The sequence below is a fragment of the Gallus gallus genome, chromosome 2 (assembly GCF_016699485.2).
Source record: "Gallus gallus isolate bGalGal1 chromosome 2, bGalGal1.mat.broiler.GRCg7b, whole genome shotgun sequence".
In the NCBI taxonomy this organism is placed as follows: Eukaryota; Metazoa; Chordata; class Aves; order Galliformes; family Phasianidae; genus Gallus; species Gallus gallus.
In genome coordinates this window covers 91,183,771-91,204,282 of record NC_052533.1, presented here as the reverse complement: position 1 = coordinate 91,204,282, position 20,512 = coordinate 91,183,771, and the positions used below count along the sequence as shown (strand labels likewise).

The following is a 20,512-nucleotide window of genomic DNA, read 5'->3' as shown; positions in this document are numbered from 1 at the left end:
ATGCTTCAGTTGTTGCAGTGCTCATCCATCAATGTGTTTGAGCTCAAAATTAACTGCTTCAAGTTGTCAGGACAGGTCATTTTAAAAAACATGTTGAAACCTAATGGACATTTTTAAGGATAAAGAGAATACACTCAGCTAGCTGTATTTTTCCTTATAAAAGAAATTATTTGGAAGGGATTTATAGCCCTGAGATGGAGAGCATTGACATTTCTTTTTCAGTTGGCGAGTAGAAAGAATCTTCCCATTACAGACATTTCCCATCCTGTTTTTTCAGGTCACTTGCTGATGAGCTGTGACTTAACACATAGGTCTAGAGAAGAAAAGTTTGACCAAATACTAAGTGTTTTCACATGTTTTTAGTGATAATGAGCATCCACAAATTCTCATCTCTCAGAGGGTCCAGAGGTTCTGTGCCTATTTGGAATTCAGCCTTTCCCTTTAGGTGACAAAATGTGACTTTCGTCACATTTTAATTTGAATTTTAATTACCCAGCCTTTAAGATTTTGATCAGCACTAATAAATTATAGCACAGTCATCTTATACAGTATTTAGTTGATTGATATTTGTATGCTAAAATCTAGTCGTTTTGAGAAGCAGTAAAAATGCTTTCAAGTAGAAGAAAGGTTGTGAAGATAAAGGATTCTGTACTAGATTTGTTCAAATCTGTGTCAGACCGGAGAGGGAAGCCCTAAATCCAAGCCCTTGCTACAGCAAAGCAGGTGGCTGCTATCCATTCTGTTTGAAAAAAAAACACAGCAACATCAAATCAGGCAATCGTGTCCCTTATGTGCAGCCAGTGAGTGCGGCAGGGAACAGCCATGTGTTGCCTGTGGTGGTGCAAGGGATAAGGCATGTTTACAGCATCGGGTGATGATAGCTCTATTAACGCTCTGGATATATTTTGAAAGGTAAATATAGTATTTGTTTATTCTAGCTGAGTTCTTGTCCAGCCTCATCTGTTCTTGGCTTGCTTTTTTTTTATATTTGAATCTCTTTTTTTTTTTTCTCAGACCATGTTACAACATGCTACAGAAGAATCTTTGTGTTCTTTTTCTGCTCTCAAGTGCTCATTATTAGCTTCAGTTCACCAGTAGTATGGCAGAGGTGCTGTAACAGGAAGGATGATGGCTCAGCTTCTCTCCATCTAAGCATCTCTGTTCCATTGCTTAACCAGGAGTCAGCCCTCCCCGAAAGAAGGGCTGGATAGCGTCTGCCGTTATGGGGCTGATGCTGTAAAACAAAAGTAAAGGCAGATTGAAGTCCTGGCCCCACTGATATTAATCACATCACCTCTGTGAAGCCATGATTCTCCACCTGTCACGAAGTACATGCTTCTTAAGACAGAAATGGAAAGCCAGGGAGTTGCCAACACTTTTCACAAGGTTTTGTACCCTGAAAGATATAAATGGTAAGCTAAGCAAGTAGACTGTGGGATCAAGAACTCCAGTACTCCTAGTTTCCACTTCACAGGTGGGATCCTGATCCCCTAAATCGTAACATATAAAAATCTAAACTCCAGAGCAGCTACCCCTTTCAGAATTTCTGTTTTTGTGTTCCCTGTCTACTGAGATTGCAAGTTCTTGTACAGCTAAGTGAAATGACTGAGACATGCACAGAAGAGTTAGTCCTGGGGAGGTGGTGTCTCTGCCTCAACATTTTTAGTACACCCTTTAGGGAAGCAAGCCTATTCTTGTATTTTTGGGTATATGTTAATGGCCTGAAAATTAGACAAGCCAAGATTCATTTAATTAATAGCAACAGTGCCATCCAAAGCTTGATTCTAATTAGTATGTAGGATTTCTAGATTAGAGGACACAGAACAAAGGTTTGGGAGCCAGCTGTTTGGATTTTGTAGGAAATTTATATAGGGATCATAAATGAAAACAGAAGAGTAATGTTGAAAAGAGGAACTAGAAGTTCTTTAGGCTTCTAGCTGTTCCTTGCTGTCCATTGGCAGAGATTCAGGAAGAAAGAGTATGCGCAGGATATTTCATGCCAGCTAATACGCTTTTCAGGGACTCAGGAAAATTGGATTCAGCAGCCCTCATGAAGATAAGGGCAGCCCAAAACTAAGGAGGTACACCAGTGCTTCCTTTTCCTGAGCAGATAGGAGCTCCTGATGCTTCATATAGGTTACCTACACTTAAAAAAAGTAGGCACCTAGTTTAAGCAAATCTTGAGACCTACATTATGTCTTTCCTATTTCCACTAGCTGTATTTGGTAAACAGACTTGGTTGTCTTCTAGTACTGCCATGCCCAACAGCATACCTGAATCAAACAAAATCATAGAATCATAGACTAGCCTGGGTTGAAAAGGACGTCAAAGATCATCTAGTTTCAACCCCTATGACGTGGACAGAGTCACCAACCACTAGACCAGGCTGCCTAGAGGCACATCCAGCCCAGCCTTGAATGCATCCAGAGATGGGGCAGCAAAAGCTTATTTCTACCCTATATTACAGATGTTCTGCCTTTTCTTTTGCCTGTTTTCTGATTGTCATATCCTTTTCAGCATTCAGACTGTAGCGTTTCTGATTTTTCTGTTGTTATTCCATGCAATGAGTGGCATAACATTGTTCTGTAATGGTATCTTCTCAAGTCAGTGTGCTGTGCAGTGGGAACATACCAGCTTTCATGGAGCCAGTCTTCTCATCATAAATATAGAATTGCATTTCACCGCATGAGTATAAGAAAGACTGTACCCTTATGTACCCTACTGTTGCCAAGACACTGATAGTCTTTAATGGCTAAAACCTCAAAGAAGCTTGAACAGCTGGAAGCCTGCATTCAGTTGAAGTGCAGTTTCAGTGCCTAATTCCCATGGTCTCCTTAGAAAATCTAATCTCTCATTGCTAGGACTAGTAACCCAATACCTTTCATGAGAACTAAATGTATATAAATAGATTTTTCAAATTTTTTAGCATATGCAGTCTTAAGCACTGTCAGGATCAGCCTTGGCTGTTTTAGTCTGGTGTTGTTATTAAACCTGACCTTAAAATATGTGAATATATTTATCTGAATGCATTTCTGACTGCAGTATTTGTTGTTGTTGTTTTGTTTTGTTTAATATCATGTCGTTATTAGATAGCAGGAGAAAGGGTAGCACTGAAAGCAATGGATCTTAGAACGCAAGCTAAAATATTTAGACTGTTTTCTTTAAAGCACAGCTTTCTGATCTATAACCATGCAGTATTTAGAGAGAAATGATACCAGGATATTATGAGCTCTATTCTTCTCTTACTATTCACTTCACGATAGTAAGCTGCTGTTCTTCAAACCAGTGGAAGTAGCCCTGATATATACAGTCTATTTCCATCCCCTCAAGAATAAAAAAAAAAAAAAAACCAACACGAACCTGTATGCATCCCTTTAGTAACAAAAAAGAAATAATTATGCATATAGTTTTCTTCATACATTTCTACTATTTACTTAATTTGTGCTTACTTTTTGGAAAATACTGGGATTATTAATAATAGTTTCACAGTAAACTCCTGTGGCCTCTGAAGAGGTATGTGGATTAATGACGTCTCAAAGAATTGTTTTACAAGAGTACTGTGGTATTTTTAGAATGCGTGCTTAGTTAAAACAGTCACTAAAGGGATGTTATTCACATAGGCAGCATCTTTTGTACAGAACCTATGGTTGTTTTGTGGGTTTTTTTTTTACTGTTTCTGCATTCTAACTTGATTGCGTAATGTTCTTCTGTATACGTGTATGTGACATTAAGCCTATGAATATGTCTAGCTGTTCTGAAGTTAGTTGTTGTGATTGTGGTGCAAAACAGATTCAAAGGAATCTTTTGGTTTTATATGAAAGGTGAGGACAGTGGGATTCTTTTCCTTTTTTTTTTTTCTTTTTTCTTTTTTTTTTTTTTTGTTTAAGAGTGGAATATATGTTTTCTTTAGCTGTAAAAGCACAATCAAGGCAACATGATAAGTGAGTCAGTGTTGTAAAAGTAAAACTAATTTTGCCTTCACTCACATGAGCTATAGAAGGAGGAAGCTTTATTGTCCCTGGGAAGGTGATAAGGCAGAGTAATTGTATATTATACTGTCCTGGAACATCTGCCTGAAGACTGTTGGAGCAATTCATCTATCATGGACGATACAGCATGTTTTGTCTTTCTGCTTTAACCCATCCCCACTGCTGGTCTGCACGAAGGTTTTGATAGGGACTGTGCCTGGGCTGGGGCTCACATTAATCAGTCCCCTTGTTCAACACTCCAGCTGACATAATTACAACCTGCGCACAGCAGTTATTCAAGTCGAGTCCTTGTCACTCGTGGTGCGAAACTACACAGCTCAGATCCCGAAGGAGATTGCCTTATCACACAGAACAAGGGCTCACAGGAGTTGAAGAGAATAGAAATGGGAAAATGTCTTCCGGGAGTACTATATATTCCTTTAAAATAAGACATTTGAGAGACTTACAAGGGACAAAGGGAAGCATTGTGCAAGGTCTGAAATGAACAGGTTATTATTTTTAAAAGGATTACACAGGCCATTTTTGTGAAATGGACATGGATTATTAAATAAATTCAGTGGTCTCTCTCTCTCTTATCGTTCAGTGACTCTGCCCTATTAGTTTTCTTCAGAAGTGATAAAATAGTTTTTTGACTTGTATAAGCTTTAAGTATCTCTCAGTAGAAATCATCAGAACACAACTAATAAAAGTGCACGTATTATATCACTAAAATTGGCACACACATAAGGGAAGGTCCACAAGAATCAGAGTTAAGGGTGAAGGAAGAGGCATGCAAAAGGACTTTCAAAGATGAGCAAGTTCATTAGTTTCTGCTCTAGCACGATATGGGAATGTGAAAGATGAAGCCAAAGAACAAGTTTCATATTTTACCTTTCCCTTTTTTCAGGTTAACCCTCTGTAGTCAAAAAGGCAAGTCAATACCACAGTCTATACTAAATAAAAGGAGGTTATTGTCATGTAATATGGTATGTTGTTGTTCTTTTTTTTTTCTTTGGGACCAAACTTTTGTGCACATGATCAGAAGGCTTATCCTTGGTGATTAAGTTATTTTCTTCTTGGGTTTCTATCAGCTTTTTGAAGCAATACACTTCAGGCAATTCCTATGCTTCTCAGTCAATAGACTTAGTCTTGCCATGATTTCTCATCTAGTTAAAATACTATATCTAATATTCAGACATAATTATGTGTAGTTGAAAGAACCGTAATGATTTATTCTTACAATGATTTATTTATATTGAGTGGTCCAATATGAAACAAATAATTTTACAAGACAACTTATCTGGGACTTTGAAGTCTGAAGAAGTGCCAGAAACACTTAGCAGTACCAGAAAACCTTATATATTTTGCTCTGTGTATGTGCACTAGGTATACTAGGTAATTTAAATACATGGTTCAGCACTTTCATTCAACTCTATTCCATTGAAGTATCCCTTGGTAAAGTGTGCAGCACATTGAACTTGATGTGTTGCTGTACTTTGAAAACCTACCTATGTGAAAACTACAATTTCTTACTGATCTGTAGGACATCCTTACAGGCAGATGTACTCTCAAAGGAACAAAGAATAAGTTTTGCTGCTTCCTACTCTCAAAACAGATTTTCCTTGGGTGAATGATGGCTGTGAAGTAAGCTGAAAGTACAGAGCCAAATGCTGCATTTACTTATTTTTGTGCAGACAGTGGCATTATGAGGACATAATGTGAAGAGAGTGATGTTTCTCCGATATATACTTTCAAGGCAGATCTCAGATCAGCTAATCAATCATATCTCCAGTGAAAGAACTAGATTTGACTTTCAGAACCCAAGATGGTTTTGCAGTATTGACAGCCAGGAAGGATATATTTTAATTTGCAGACTGAACAAATTTCCATGACATCATGGAAACAATAAATGTCTGACCTCACAATGACATTTTTCAGACTTAAACTGTACTTCTTGTAGACTTTGAGGCCAGAGAAAGCCTTAAGCTCAGCCAGTCTGACCTTCTACATGAAACAAACTGCGTGGTTTTTTTCCACTTTGCTCTGTACTGGGCCTCCTGTGTTTGACTAAATTTTGTCTTTTAGAAAGATACTCAGGTTTGATTTGAAAAGATCAAAAGTTGGAGAAGCCATTCCCCTTACTTGAAGGGGTGATTGCTGGAATTGCTGAAGAAATTCTGCTTTATTTCTCATTTAACTATAAATCATAGTTATTATTTTTGGTTTTGCCACAGATTTTCTCAGAGTTAAAGTATCCCTTAATCACGCATTTATTCGATTACTTATTCCCCAAGCTCAAATGTAATAAGTAAAGCAGAGAGTTTTTCAGTTTCGGTGCGTTCCTTCCCCTTCCCCTCCCTCCCTTAATTTATATTTCCATTTATAACCATTTTGTAGCTTTTTGTGTCCTTTCTAAACTGTAGGCAGTAATATGGGAAGTAGATACGCTGTAATTAGTTTCTTCTTTTTCACAGAAAGAACACTCCATCCTTACATTTGCTTGCTACTTTCTTGTTTATACTTCTAAAGATTACATGGAACCTTTGTTCTCACAGCATCACACTGGAAGCTTAAACTGTTGTTTCACTAATCCCTAAATTATTTTCAACAGTCATGTTTGTCACTGTATTCTAGCATTCTATGAGTTACTTGTGTGCTCTGGGCAGAGGCATGAAACCTGATGTGTGGCTGTATGTGTATGCACTTTGATTGAACAGACCTAGCTTCTGAAACCATTCTACTCACTCTCTATGACTTGTGTCATTATTAATAGTCAGGGTTTTTTAATATACTCTTGGCATGCATAACAAAAGTGAATCTTTCAGACAATTAATGCTTATTCCAAAGATAAATTGGAACATTTGAAATGAGGAAGAAAATGACCATCTCTTTTTGCATGGGGGGTTCAGGCTGGGATGCAGGGCAAGAAAAGTCAATATATTAGCATTAAAAAACCTACTTTGAACCGAGATTGTACAGACCACAGTGCCCTGGATGTGAATCCAGGCTGCAAAGCAACAGGATTTGCCCTCCAGGGAGTCGTGTTGTCACTAAAATGGCTGAAGGAACTGACACAAAGGCCATTTGGAAGAAGTGCCATCTGCATCTGAGATTGACAGGCAGCCTTTAGGGTCTGCTGCCATCCTTTCTGACTCCAGCAATATTAGGAGTCCAGATTCATCTCATTGCAGCCTTTAAACTCCACACCCTTTCTTAGGCTCCATCTGCACTTTTATATTTGAGAAAATACTTTATAGGTTCCCGAGGATATACAAACAGACCCTACAGAATTGTTCAGTAACTTTATGTGGTCATTAAAGGAAGTACAATAGGGAAAAAAAATGATGTTGAAAGGGAAAGTGTGTCTTCAGTTAAATTCCTTCTAGCTTTTTGAAAAAGTGGATGCTTTCCATGGCCTCATTTCAGCAAGATATTTGATCACATTCATAAATTTAAGCTTGTGAGTCATCCTTTTCAAGTCACTGGGGCTGCTTGTGCTTAAGCTGCACAAGTGCCTAACTACCTTGCTAAATCAGGGCCTATGATGCTTAGAGCCCGGTCTCTGTCCTTACGCCACTGCAGAAATGCCATTTCTCAGACCAACTTCTATTTTATGCCATCTGCTCCACCAAGAAGAGAAAGGGGGAGGGAGGAAGCCCATGAACAATGGAGTGATTATTCTCCATTACTGTGAAATAGATGAACTCCACCTGCTATTGCTGCCACTTAAACCTTGGCTGACACGGTGCAGCAGCATGCTGCATGCAGCAGGTCTCTGCTTCCCTCACGCTGCAGGCAGGCCTTGCCAGGAGGCCCCTGAGCCCAGCTGTGGCACGTCTGCCTCTGCATGCAGGGAGGCTGAAGCCTGGAGTCCTGTTAAATGTTAGGGAGAGTTTTCAGCAGGTGGCTTTGAAAATGTAATTCCTCTCCTCTCCTCTCCTCTCCTCTCCTCTCCTCTCCTCTCCTCTCCTCTCCTCTCCTCTCCTCTCCTCTCCTCCTCGTAGTCAGTAGAAAGAGACCTTGTGGCTCTTTCTCAAGAACTGCTCAGGCAGACCCTCTGAAGCTGAGCAGCCTAGCTCTCAGCTGCACCTCTGCCCCTTGCAGGGGGACCACAGCATGGGTCAAGAGCTGAGGCACATGCCCTGCCTCTGCTTCCCTTCCACCTGCTCCTCCTCCCACTTCTAGTGGTAGACATAACTTCTAGCTTTCTGTCCGAATGATTCCTATTAATCTCTTCCTGAAGAAAGCAGACATAATAGGAACATTTAGGGCAGGAAGCCATTATTTCCTTGCAATGCAAGGTTATTTTTTTGCAAAAAAAACCCCTTTCTTTATATAGTGAAGTGTTGCGAAATAAGTATTTATTTCTTGGGAAAAATACACTGGCTGAAAATTCATGCATCGATCTCATCACCAGCACTGTTTTTGTACGGTGGTTGTTCACAGTGTAGGGTTGTAACCTGCCTTACAGATTCCTAGCAGGTAAGCTAGACTAGACCACTTCACTTCTTATTTCCCTTCAGAATCAGAATTGCCCTGAATTTGCCTGTAAAAGAGTGTGTTTTGGCTACGGTGACTGACTCTTAGCACTTCTATTTGTAATGAACAATACTTTGAAATTGGGATGTTTGCTCATTGTAAATAAAATGGTAAATCTGTGGCCAGGTTACATTTTGGACATGCTAGTCTGCTGAATGGAGCTGTGGCACAAGCAGTAATTATCAATCTTCCATCATTTTCAGTGCTGATGCACAAGTTTTGCTGCTTCCCTACAGGGCTCTGCTACTTTTTAGCAGCCAGCACTGGACATCTGTCACACATACTGTATGTCATAACAAATAGATCATTATAGAAAAAAAATGCAAAGCTATAAATGTAGAAAAGCAGCGTGTTACAATTATTATCCCTGGGTGTTTCTACAATACTGTCAGAGTAAATCCCAAATACATTTTTATTATTTTCTTTGTGAATCCAGCCATGTCATAAAATCTCATTTAAACATGTAAATGTAGTGTGCTCTCTGTTATGGGCTACTTCATATTTTCTGAGTGAAAATACATGCAATGCATGGCAAGACATGTAAAGCACAGCAATGCAAGTGGACACCAGATTGTGAAGCATGCATTTTGTGGCATGATGTATGTGTATTTCAATCAGCTTAGCTCGGTATGGTTGAAAAGCATCAGCTGTAGACAAATGTTGGCTGCAGAAACAGCTATACTGGTACAACATGTTGCTGTCACCAGCAGCTCCTTGCCACTGTCCACAAGAGGTGGACAGCATAAAGAGGTGTCTGCCAGCAGGTATAGGCAGAACTGAGCTTGCATTAGGTACATTGTAGCTGACCTCCCCAGTTCGCCTGGAGCTGAATGCTGCTAATGGTGGCAATGATGCCATGAGTCACTTGATAGTTGAAGTTCGTTGCACAGCCTGTCTATTTATCTGATTCTTTCTTCTTCATTTAAAATACCAGACAAGATTTTTGCTTGTAAAGGAGAAAAAGCGAGAAAAAAGCTAGTAATAAAAGAGTGAGGAAACGTATGAAAATGTACCATGTTACATATATGTGTTAATGTATAATTACAATTACAGTTCTGTTATGATTGTGATGTTAACATATTTCAAAATGTATTTTTGTCCATGACATTTTTTTGTCTTTTACTTTTTCTTAGGCAATAGCGTATTGACCTCTAGCACTCCTGTCAGGAAGGTGTTGTCCATTACATCCTTTATGTTTGTAGTGGAAATGCTAAGTCACAGCTTGAAACAGTGATTGAGCACCTGGTGGGAAGGCAGGGCCAACCCAGGAGAGCTCAGGTGTATGCAATGCAGCTGAGTGACCAAAAGGGGTGGAGCCAGGATCCACCCCTTCCCAGACCTCATTTAAGGGTAGGCAGTAGAGGTGAGGGTATCTCTTGCCAGAGCTCCCTGCCTACCTGAGACTTTCTGATGGTAAGCAGCTCTTTTTCTTCATTTCTGCAGCTGCTGTACTTGGGCTTGTTCTCATTTGCTGAAGACTTTACCACCCTGCTTGTATCATGATACTTTCTATCACATTATGGAATTATGCTATTGCTCTATTAAGTGCCAGTTTTCATGCAGTTTAATGTGAATAAGAAGTAAAAACAGGCTAGGAAGGTGGTGTTTTCAAATGCAGCAATGCTGCAGGAAACTGAAAGGTCTCCCTGTAACTGAATGAACTGGAGCTCCTGGCATGCTGAGGAGTACTGAGGAGCTGCCAGAATCCAGGCTTGGCTGAGAATCCTGAGAAAGGGGAAATTCTAACATCTCTGTATGTAGTATGTGTGCAAAATGTATTCTGGTATTCAAATCTTAAAGTAATGTTTACAATTGAAGCAGATTTAGGAGAAGTTTGGTGATTTCCCATAGTGAAATTGAAAGAATTCTGCCTCTGTAGCTCAGCTGAACTTCCAACGGGAGTTTAGATAGCAGAGTGCTCTTCAGTTGAGCAGCAAGTGTTAGACATGCAGCAGCATCCATTAGCTGGATGCCATAGTGTAAGAAATATGTTGAATTGTGAGGGTGATTAACTGTAATGTGATTTGCCGCTGGTTATGGTGGATTCCCCTTTACTTTCCTTTGGATTTCAGTGTATCTCAGAAAATAACGTTTTAGCACCAAACAGGGTGATGCTTTAAGCAAGGGTCACTGGGCAAACTTCCTATGAATTGAGGTATCTGTGAAGTCAAGCTAAATGTTCTTTATGACCTTATTTTGAAAAACCTGTGATTCTGCTTTTCTAGTTGAAATCAAAACTGCAATAACAGAACTCAGTTATCTAAATTAGCTGGCACTTTCTGTAAACAAGACACCTGCGATGTTTTTGTTAGTCACCTCAGTTATTAACCAAAGAGGAATCTTTGACACGTACTGTTTTCTTGGGAAACTTGTTTTCATCATAGCTGCTTGGATTTTTGAAAGAAAGTATGCGGTGACTTGTCTGTATTTCAGACAAAACAGTGCCATTTGTGTGCTTCTCATACATTGCATAGCAGGGTATAAACAGTGCAGAAGACCTTCATAGTGCTCTCTGTGCTACAGTGAACTTGATTCATACTGACTAGCAGGAAAAAAATAGGAATCTTTTCACTCAGTTGGCTGTATCACTGTGTTTGTTTTCATGTTGTAAATAGTGACATCCACGGAGCTGCCAGGAGGCCTTCAGGTTATATGCATTTCTCTGCAGCATGAGGATGTTTGTACCTGGTGTCCTGGAGAAATACTCTTTGAAAAAGTTTACTTTGTGCAGATATGATCCCTGTAAGGTGCTAAAGTTTTTAAAACTTAGTGAGTTGGATAATTAACGTTTTTTTTGTCTCATTCCTACCTTCAAAACCTTCTGTTCCCATGTCTTACAGTAAGCACCTCTCAGAAAACGTCAGGCACTGTATAATGGAAGAGTTACTAACAGGAAATTGAAATTAGGACAAACATCTTAATAAAAATAGGTTGTTTCCTGCTATATTTCACGATTAATATTTCATGCTCTTGAATACAATGCTAATATATTATTGTGTACAAAACCCTTAGAAAACATAGAAGCGTCCCTGCTATTGATGGGCATGTTTAGAGCTAACGTAACAGGTTTTATGAACTTTATGAAGAGCCACCCTGCATGGAGAAGGGATGCCTGAGGCCTGTCTCTTACCACTTGTGTTGCTCCCTGGCTGACTGGGATTCCTAGAGGGTGGGGGAGAGAGATGATGGGGAGTAGTGGCCGATGCTAACTCAGATTTTCAGGCTGACCATTTCCACCCAGCACAAACTTGCTCCAAGGCTCATCATTCCTTGCATGGTTCCTTGCCACTGACTTTCAATTCTCACCTATGCTTCCTGCAAAGTATACATCTGTGCTCTGTTATCCAAAACTCCTAATAGTATTGCTGTTTTTAATGGGAAGGACCTAGTTTTGCTGAAGAATCCAATCAGTGGCTTGCCAATGCAATTGAAGAAATGGCTGAGTAGGGGCAGTGTTACATACTTCTAGGGATCAGAGGAACAACAGTGTTTTCTTCCTAACATTCTAGTAGCGATAGGATCACTGGGAATGGTTTTAAATTAAAAGGGGAAATTTAGATGCAATATTAGGAGGAAATTCTTTTCTCAGAGGGCGGTGAGGCACTGGCACAGCTGCCCAGGGAAGCTGTGGTGCCCCATCCCTGGAGGTGCTCAAGGTCAGGTTGAATGGGGCCCTGGGCAGCTGAGCTGGCGGGGGGCAGCCCTGCCCATGGCACGGGATGGGACTGGGGGGGGAAGGAGGGGGGTGGTTGAGAGCCCTTCCAATCCAAACCATTCTGTCATTCTGTGATTAGGGTGGACGGCAGTTAAGAGGACTTTTCCCCTCTGTACCGGCAGCATGGTGTTTCCCCGTTTTCCTGTAGATGTTCCATTTATTGCTTCTAGCACAATACGCTATTTTGGTAACAGAACTGATAAATAAGAGAGACAATGGAAGGGGGAGGACAATGTAAGTAAATTCAGAACTCATGCTGATAAAATTTTGTGTCAATTCATGCTTCTCTTAACCTTCCACTTCTCTCTGTGCTCTTCCACCAAGTAGGCAAATGCCACTAAGGAGCACGTGAGGGCACTGAGGGTTATGGTATGCAGCATTTGGCTTTTTCGACCCTCTGTGCATGGTGACTGTGCTTGCAGTTGAAAAACTAATTTCTTCTCATCCTTGGAATAGCTAACTTTGCTTTAGGCTCTACTACTGATCAGCTTTGAGCCTCGTGGTAGAATGCCATCAGATATGTCCATTAGAGGTTGAGTATTACTTGCTGTTACAATACCTAGGCAGCTTTTTTGCTGTGGTGTGCTGTTCCTGTCTTGATGGTTATCAGTATTCAGAGATCTGGATACAAGGTGGCAGTGACATCAGAAGTAACTTAAATATCCTGGCTCAGAGGATGATGATCAGTGGCACAAAGTCCAGTCAGAGGCCAGTGGCTAGCAGTGTAACCCAAGGGTCAGTACTGGGTCCAATCCTGTACAGCATCTTCATTACTTGGATGGTTAAGACAGAATTTACCCTCTGCCAGCTTACTGGTACCTCAAAACTGGAAGGAGTGGCCACTACACCACAGGACTGTGCTGCCATCCAGAAGGATCTCAGCAGGCTAGAGAGATGGACAGGAACCTCCTGAAGTTCAGCAAGGAAAAGTGAAAAGTCCTGCAGCTGTGTAGGAACGACCCCAAGCACCAGCATGCACTGGGACCACCCAGCTGGAAAACAGCTCTGCAGAAATAAACCTGGGAGTCCTGGTGGACACCACGCAGACGTGAGCCAGAAATATGCCCTTGCTGCAAAGAAAGCTAACAGTATTTGGGCTCCATTCAGAGTAGTATTGTAGGTAGGTGATGAGTGGTGATTCTTGTCATCTACTCAGCATTGGTGAGGCCACACCTGGAGTGGTGTATCTCACTGTGGGCTTCCCAGTACAAGAGAGATATGGACTTCCTGGAGACTGTCCAGAGTCACTAAAAGGATGAAGTTGCTGGAGCATCACTCACCTGAGTTAAGGCTCAGAAAGCTGGTTCAATCTAGAAGAAACTCAAAGGGAATCTTATAAAATCTTATAAATGACAGGAAGTTATAAAGAAGATAAAATCCAGATCTTTTCAGTGGTTCCTACTGCCAGGACAAGAGGCAATAAGCTCAAGCTGGAACACAAGAGTTCCCACCGAATGCCAGGAAGCACTTATTTACTGTGTAGATGACAGAGCACTGGCACAGTTTTCCCAGGAAAATTGTGGAGTATCTTGCTTGGAGATCTTTAAAAGCCACCTGACCGTGGGCCTGGGCAAAGGCCTCTAGCTGGCTCTACTTGTGCAGAGAGATTGGGTATGATGACCTCTCCCCTCATGGAAGGGACAAGAAGTCCCTTTCAATCCACAATTCTGTGATTCTGTAGCAACGAAAGTTTACAATGAACAAGTTATTACCAGCTGTTGACATTCCAGTACTTCATTTGTCAGGAGCAGCAAGAGAAAGTCAAATAACTGGTTGGTAGGAATGGGCTTCTAATGACAACATGAATGCGCAGTTAGAACAGTGATGTGAATGCATCACTATATGATGAACATTGAAGATTAAAAAAAACAACCCTTTTTTTTTTTTATCTTCAGCAGAGAGAAGTTATCTGTTATTCTTAAGCAATGGCTGGATTTCTCAGGAGAAATTTGCTATCTGTCTCCTTTACTTCACAGTTCCGTCCCTTACAGGAATACAGGAGCTCTCCTGGCCATATGCAGAGGAATTTATACCTATACCCTTCCCAATATATCAGTCTTTGATAGAGGAAGTCAAACAGGTTTGTTGCCCTTATGGGAAGTATGGGCTGTGCTCCTCACATTTCCAGTTCTTCAGCAATGTCTCATGTCTTCTTTCATCATGTGTAGCAGTGGACACCGAAGAATATACTGTGAGGTCTTCCACTTGCCTGTAATAGAATTGTAATGGAGTTTGCATTGTCTCGTAAGCCTTTCTTCATTTCTGATAAGAAATGCGAGGAACGCTAGAAAAAAGAAATTTCAGTTCTGCTTCTCTGCATCAGCATTAAATACAAACCCACAGACTATAGCTTCAAACTAATTAAGTCTCCCTAATGAGTGCCCTTCCTGTTATTTCAGAGTGTGGAAAAATTGCCAGAAATACATACATTTGATTTAGAAAATGCAAAATGGATCATAAGGAGAAAAGCGTACTTACATTAAGAAATAATGATAATAATTTAACTAAAAAGCTCTGGTTTAGCCCTACTGGAACACAAGCTTATTATTTTCAAAGGATGCTCTTATTTGTTTGCTGCTGTAATATAGAGTGGAACTCAAAAACAGAAAGACTTTATTCAAACAATTTCTTTTGTGCTGGGCTCTACATTGCCAAATTTCAGAACAAAGGGAATCTTTATCTCAAAGTTTATAGACTCCTGGAAGCTAATTTTATAGCACAAAGCCTGTCAAATCTTTAACTATCATCACTGTTGCACTGGTATAATATTTTAGTTAGATGTTTATCGCAGCATAGCTTTAATGAAAATACAGTGCTGTTTAAAATCACAGAGCTCTGTGTTTAGTCGTAGGAGATGCATGGAATTACGGTGTGGGGTTTTTTTTGTCAGACATACAATAACACATTTGTACAGCACTTGAGAAGACTGCTAACAAAACAGATGAAGCACATTGAAAAATTTAAAAAAACACAACATTTTATATGCAGTACACTTTTGTCATGTCATATTTAAGGGTATTACTTGGCTTCAAAAAATGCTTGGATTTGCCAGTTGTTACCTTCCTGGTTTACTTTATGATTTCAATTGCTGCATTGCAACCTAATATGAGAGGCCATTTGAAAGGCCTTGTGATCCCATGTTACTCATTTTGATTAAGCCTTTCTGGGCTCATCACATGGAAAAATAGATTTTTTTTCTTTTTTTTTTAGATTTTGATTTCCCGTGATGGATGTATCAGTATGTGGGCATGTTTAGGCAGAGAATTTTACTGATGGCTAAATAAATGAGATTTTAGGGTTGCTCCATTTGAGTGGCTGGAGCAAATTCACAAATCAAAGGAGATAGGACTGGCCTTTTATGACTTGAACAGGCTGGGTTTTCTTCACAACTCTTACATAGGTTTCCACAGATCCTTTATATATATCACAGAAATGTTTCAAAGCAAAAAAGTTTTATATCTCTCCTGAACATACTATGAGAGCTGAAGTAAAAGGACACAGACATTTTATTTCAGATTTGTATGCTCTACTTTAATCCGTTGCCCTTTAAAGTATAACCCATGATAGAAGGTTACCAGATTGTCTCCTGCTCTCATTGCAGTGTATGCTATCCATTTTTTGTATAAAATACATGTTTTGCTTTATGAACATTTATGAACACTGTAATTTTTTCAGGACTGAATTCTGAAAGATGCTGAGGACCAATATTTCCTGTATTTTTCAGTGAACATAAGTGTCTTCCCTGACATTCTTAGGAGTCTGATCATTATACTAGTATATAGCAGATGGAGATGACAGAGGGTGAGCTTTGGCAGCACCGTAAGGCAGATATCATCTTTACTATGACCATCTCCAATGGAGAGACAAGCACTCCAACAGAACTTCAAGCTGCTACTTTCAGTTTATTATGGGGGTCCTTTTTTTTTTTTAGGTGCTCGTTGCTGTGGTATTTGTAACAGTGACAAATAAACAATCGGTTGCTCAAAATACTACCATTGTCTGTTTGTGTGTTTATGAATGCTTGGTTGTCTGTTGTTTTTTCAGTTAAGTGAAATTAATGTTCTTAATTTAAAATTAATAGTGTATAGTGCTGTGAATTCTGCGAAAGAAATTGCCATACGTAGGCCAGTATTTCAAGAATAATCATTGGTTGTTTCTTCTAGAAATAAATGAAATAGCAGCATAACGCACGTGGGTTTTATCACAAATTTTGAGTAAGTAGGAAATTCTAATGCAAAATAATTTTTGATGAAGACCAACATTTTGAAGACTGAAAATTAAAAACCACTGTCAAATCATGGATCTCTTTGTATATACAAAATAACTGTATGGTCTTTTTCTATTCGTGTTTTCTCAGAAATATAATTGGAGGCATTTTCTTGAAGTGCTTAAAACTAATTGTATATATAGTCTGACTTTTATATAAGAAAACTTCACTGATTGCACAGCTGTATTTCAGGTGTAAATCACAATCTAAAAGATGTAAAGAGCTCACTTTTTTTTTTTATAGAAATAGTTAATAAGGTGAGGTAGAAGTCTGTGGGATATCCTTAAGAAAATCATTTGCAGAAATTCCTGTAGATAGGAAGTACTCTGTAGGGTAGGTTTACCTGAATACAGTTGGATATGCTATAGGTATCCATGCATTTCATTCGAAGGGCTTATTCAGGGCCTAGAGCTCAGAATAGTTACACAAACATCAGTTTTGCTAAGTTAAAGAGTTTTGCTTGATTTCTCTCCATCACTGACTACCGTCTAGAAAATTAAAAACAGTAAGACTTCTGCAAATGTGGAAACTGTTCATTTTGAAATGCTTCTGATTCTAATGCATTGTTCATGGGTGCTTACAGTGAGAGCAGGGTTGGTCACTGGTGACAGGATGAGGGGAAATGGCCTTAAGTTGTGCCAGGGTAGGTTTAGGTTGGATATCAGGGAAAACTTCTTTACAAAAAGGGTTGTTAAGCACTGGAATAGGCTCCCCAGGGAGGTGGTTGTGTCACAATCCCTGGACGTGTTTAAAAACCATTTGGATGTGGTGCTCTGGGACATAATTTAGCGGGGGGTTGTTAGTTAGGGTAGTGTGGTAGGTCATGGTTGGACTCGATGGTCTTTAAGGTCTTTTCCAACCTGGGTGATTCTGTGATACAGTTAACCTGAAAAAGCTCTGGGAGCTTTCATGCAAAAAAATTCTGTACAGAACTTAAGAGAATGCAAGAACTGGGCAGATTATGAAAAATGAGCTATGACTACCCATTTTCTGTTATAACACTAGCTTTTATTTTCAGCTAGAGCTTGAATGATTAGTACTGAATAAATTATTATGTAACTTCTTTCTTTCTTTTTTCCATTGCTTTTTAGATCTAACTGTGCTGAAAACATCCGTAAACACATTTTACATACAGGAAAGCATGAAGGAGTGAAAATGTATAACTGTCCTAAATGTGACTATGGAACCAATATCCCTGTAGAGTTTCGTAACCACTTGAAAGAACTACACCCAGATATTGAAAATCCTGATCTGGCGTACCTACATGCCGGTAAGGTCATTCTTCCCTTTGCTTACAAACTCTTCACTTTTCTAGGTGAGCATGCTTAAATGATAGCAATAAGAATGCTAGCTGTTTTGTTCCTGTCACTTATTCTGAAGAAGAACATGATTTTAAAATGAGTTTGGTCCTCTGCAAGTTTTCACAAGGGGTGAAGGTCATGCATCAAGTACTAAAATCCGTTCATGTTTCATAAGCAAGGTTTACAGTCCAATTTGTGAACATCGGAAATGTGTTATTAAGATGATGCCTCATTTTGAAATTTTGTTGAAACTTTTTAGAGAAAGTTTTTGTTTTGTTTTTTTTAAACATATGTAGTAAATCCCCTAAGAACAGAAGACCAAAATCCCGTAGGAATACAGTGGCAAAGGAATGTACTACTTCAAAAATTCCTGTATTTCATTACAACAGAACGGTGTTTAGCATCAGCATATGGAACAGCAGAGATCTACCAATAACTTATACATGTATGTTTTGAGGCTTTACACTGGAGAGTGTACATGAGAAGATCACTGAAGGAATTCAAGAAGAATATTGCTTTAGGAGCAGAATTAAAATAAAAAGTTTGGGATGTTTTCTACTCAGGAAAAATGTATTTATATATTGAAGAGATTTTAAAGTTCAGAATAGAAGAGCAATAAAATCAATTTTTTGAGCATAAAAATGGGAGAAAACAATGTAGTGGGAAGAGGCTTGGATCAATGGTAAACTTGAATGAAATTTGATCTTAATTCGGGAGAGGCAGATACATTAGACATCACTGAGGGGATAGGTAAGTCAGAGGAGAGGAAAAAAGAATAGATGGTGAGAAAAAAAAGAGTTCGGAATTCCCAAACTCTTCCCAAACAGGAGGAAGAAGCTATGTGGGCCAAATCTTCCTTAAGAGGCAAATTAATGTTCTGTTGAAGTCCTCCTCTTAGTACCCTTCTGTCAGATTTGAACTTTCTTCTATAAGAAATTATAATTTTTGAGTCACATACATGTGATAAAGATGACCTAGAGAGCTTTCATTCAGCACTATGCAGTGTGTGCACTGAAGTTATTTTAAAACTTTTCAGTCTTCTCAGAATGACTGCTTACTTTCCTGACTAGAGGCAGTGTATAATTTGTACCATATATTTCTATTTGCCAAGTATTCCACTTCATTTTGGAACCAATCATCAGGTCATGTCAGCATATGGTGGATAATATCTGGATGTGTAAAAAGTGCCAGTTGGCAGAATACCAGTTTTAAAATAGGTCAGAAAACTCATCACATTTTGCCATAGTTCTGACTAACATGAATGAGTATTGAACTCAGCTTAAATCCAGGCACCGTTGGATTCTTACTGTCATAATCCTACTTAAGATAATATAATTAAAATGCTTTCAATAGACAAATATACATTTCTCATATGTGAAAGAGGTAACACTGGTAGAACTACTGACATTTTTCTAAAATTTCAAAATCTGTTCACTGCTTGTTCAAAACTCGATATCCAACCAAATTAATTGCTCATTGCAGCATAATGTGGTTAAAACTATTGAACTTGCTTGTCTTGGCAACATAGGAAAACTGTCATAAATGTGTTGCATCTTAACAGTATCTGTTCTTTATATATATTTTTTTATACTGGAAATATTCCCTTTAACTTAATAGGGTTCTGTACTAACATATTAGTACTAGCAAGAACTGGCTGTCACCTCATTATTGCTCTGCTAGTCTAGAGGTAGTAGAAAACCAAAACGTTGAAATATTTTTTCACATAATCCCATTGCTGAAATGGCGATACTATATTTTCCTTTTGGGAAGAAACACCTAGGTTATGCTTCTGTATTTACATCAGATTTTAATTAAAAGGTTTTTCATTTCTTTTGTCCAATCAATCTCTGATTGCTGGACATCTGTGAGTTAATGATTCTAGAGAAGAGAGGAATGAAAGGATAACTCCCGTTCCCTGGCCAGTGTTCCTTATCAAAGTAAGATTTGTTTTCCGTCTAGCTGATGGTTACTGATTCTCTATTGGTCATTACTGATACCCACAGAGAATACACAACACGTTAGAATGATAGTAGTATGGAAGTGTCATACAAGAGCAATTTTTTTTTACCTTAACATATTTGTCTTTCTTTTGTGTTATAATAATACTGCTTTTTAATGGGAAAGCTTAGATTGTTCAAGCAGAATAGAAATAGAGTGAGTCTCATCAGTGGCAAAGAGATGGACACCAACTCCAGCCACTTCCCAGGACCAGTAGAAATTTCACTACAGTGTCAAGAGTGGAACTGAGAGATGCCTTTAGGATGTGGCTGGGAGTTAAGTTTCTTTCACATTTGTGAAATTGAGATCAGCAATTGGATTTATAATTCAAAGTTTGTGCTCTTCATAGTAATACTAATTTCTGTTCAGTTTTCTTTGGCAATTAATACACTGTTATATGGGGTCCGGGGCAAGGAGTTTGAAGAAGCTGCATTTTGAAAGCTGTGGAATGGAGAACAACTTAGCTGCTACATGAATAGGGAGGATACTGTAATTGGTATGTGACAGCCCTTTCTGTTTTTGCATCTTTGGAATCCTTTGTAATGTGGGGAACTAATATATGGAAATACCATAAAACAGGTCTGCAGTGTTTCTTTCCCCTTATTGCTGTAGGCTCTATCATACAGGGAGATGTACAGCTGTATTCCCATTTTCCCTTATAAATATTAAGAATCACAATTTTCAAACAGTATCAATCGAAAGAATACTTCTGTCTTTAGCTTTA

At 39.1% G+C, this 20,512-nt stretch overlaps 1 protein-coding gene across 6 annotated transcripts in view; it reads left to right on the top strand.

Moving 5' to 3' along the window:
- ZNF407 (zinc finger protein 407) overlaps positions 1-20,512 on the top strand; it is a 338,606-nt gene that overhangs the window by 223,755 nt on the left and 94,339 nt on the right. For all 6 annotated transcript variants that reach the window (XM_015282425.4, XM_046933043.1, XM_040695661.2 and 3 more), the window contains one exon: positions 17,581-17,759. In XM_015282425.4, the coding sequence (XP_015137911.2) occupies positions 17,581-17,759 (179 nt within the window). The remainder of the gene's footprint in view (positions 1-17,580; positions 17,760-20,512) is intronic.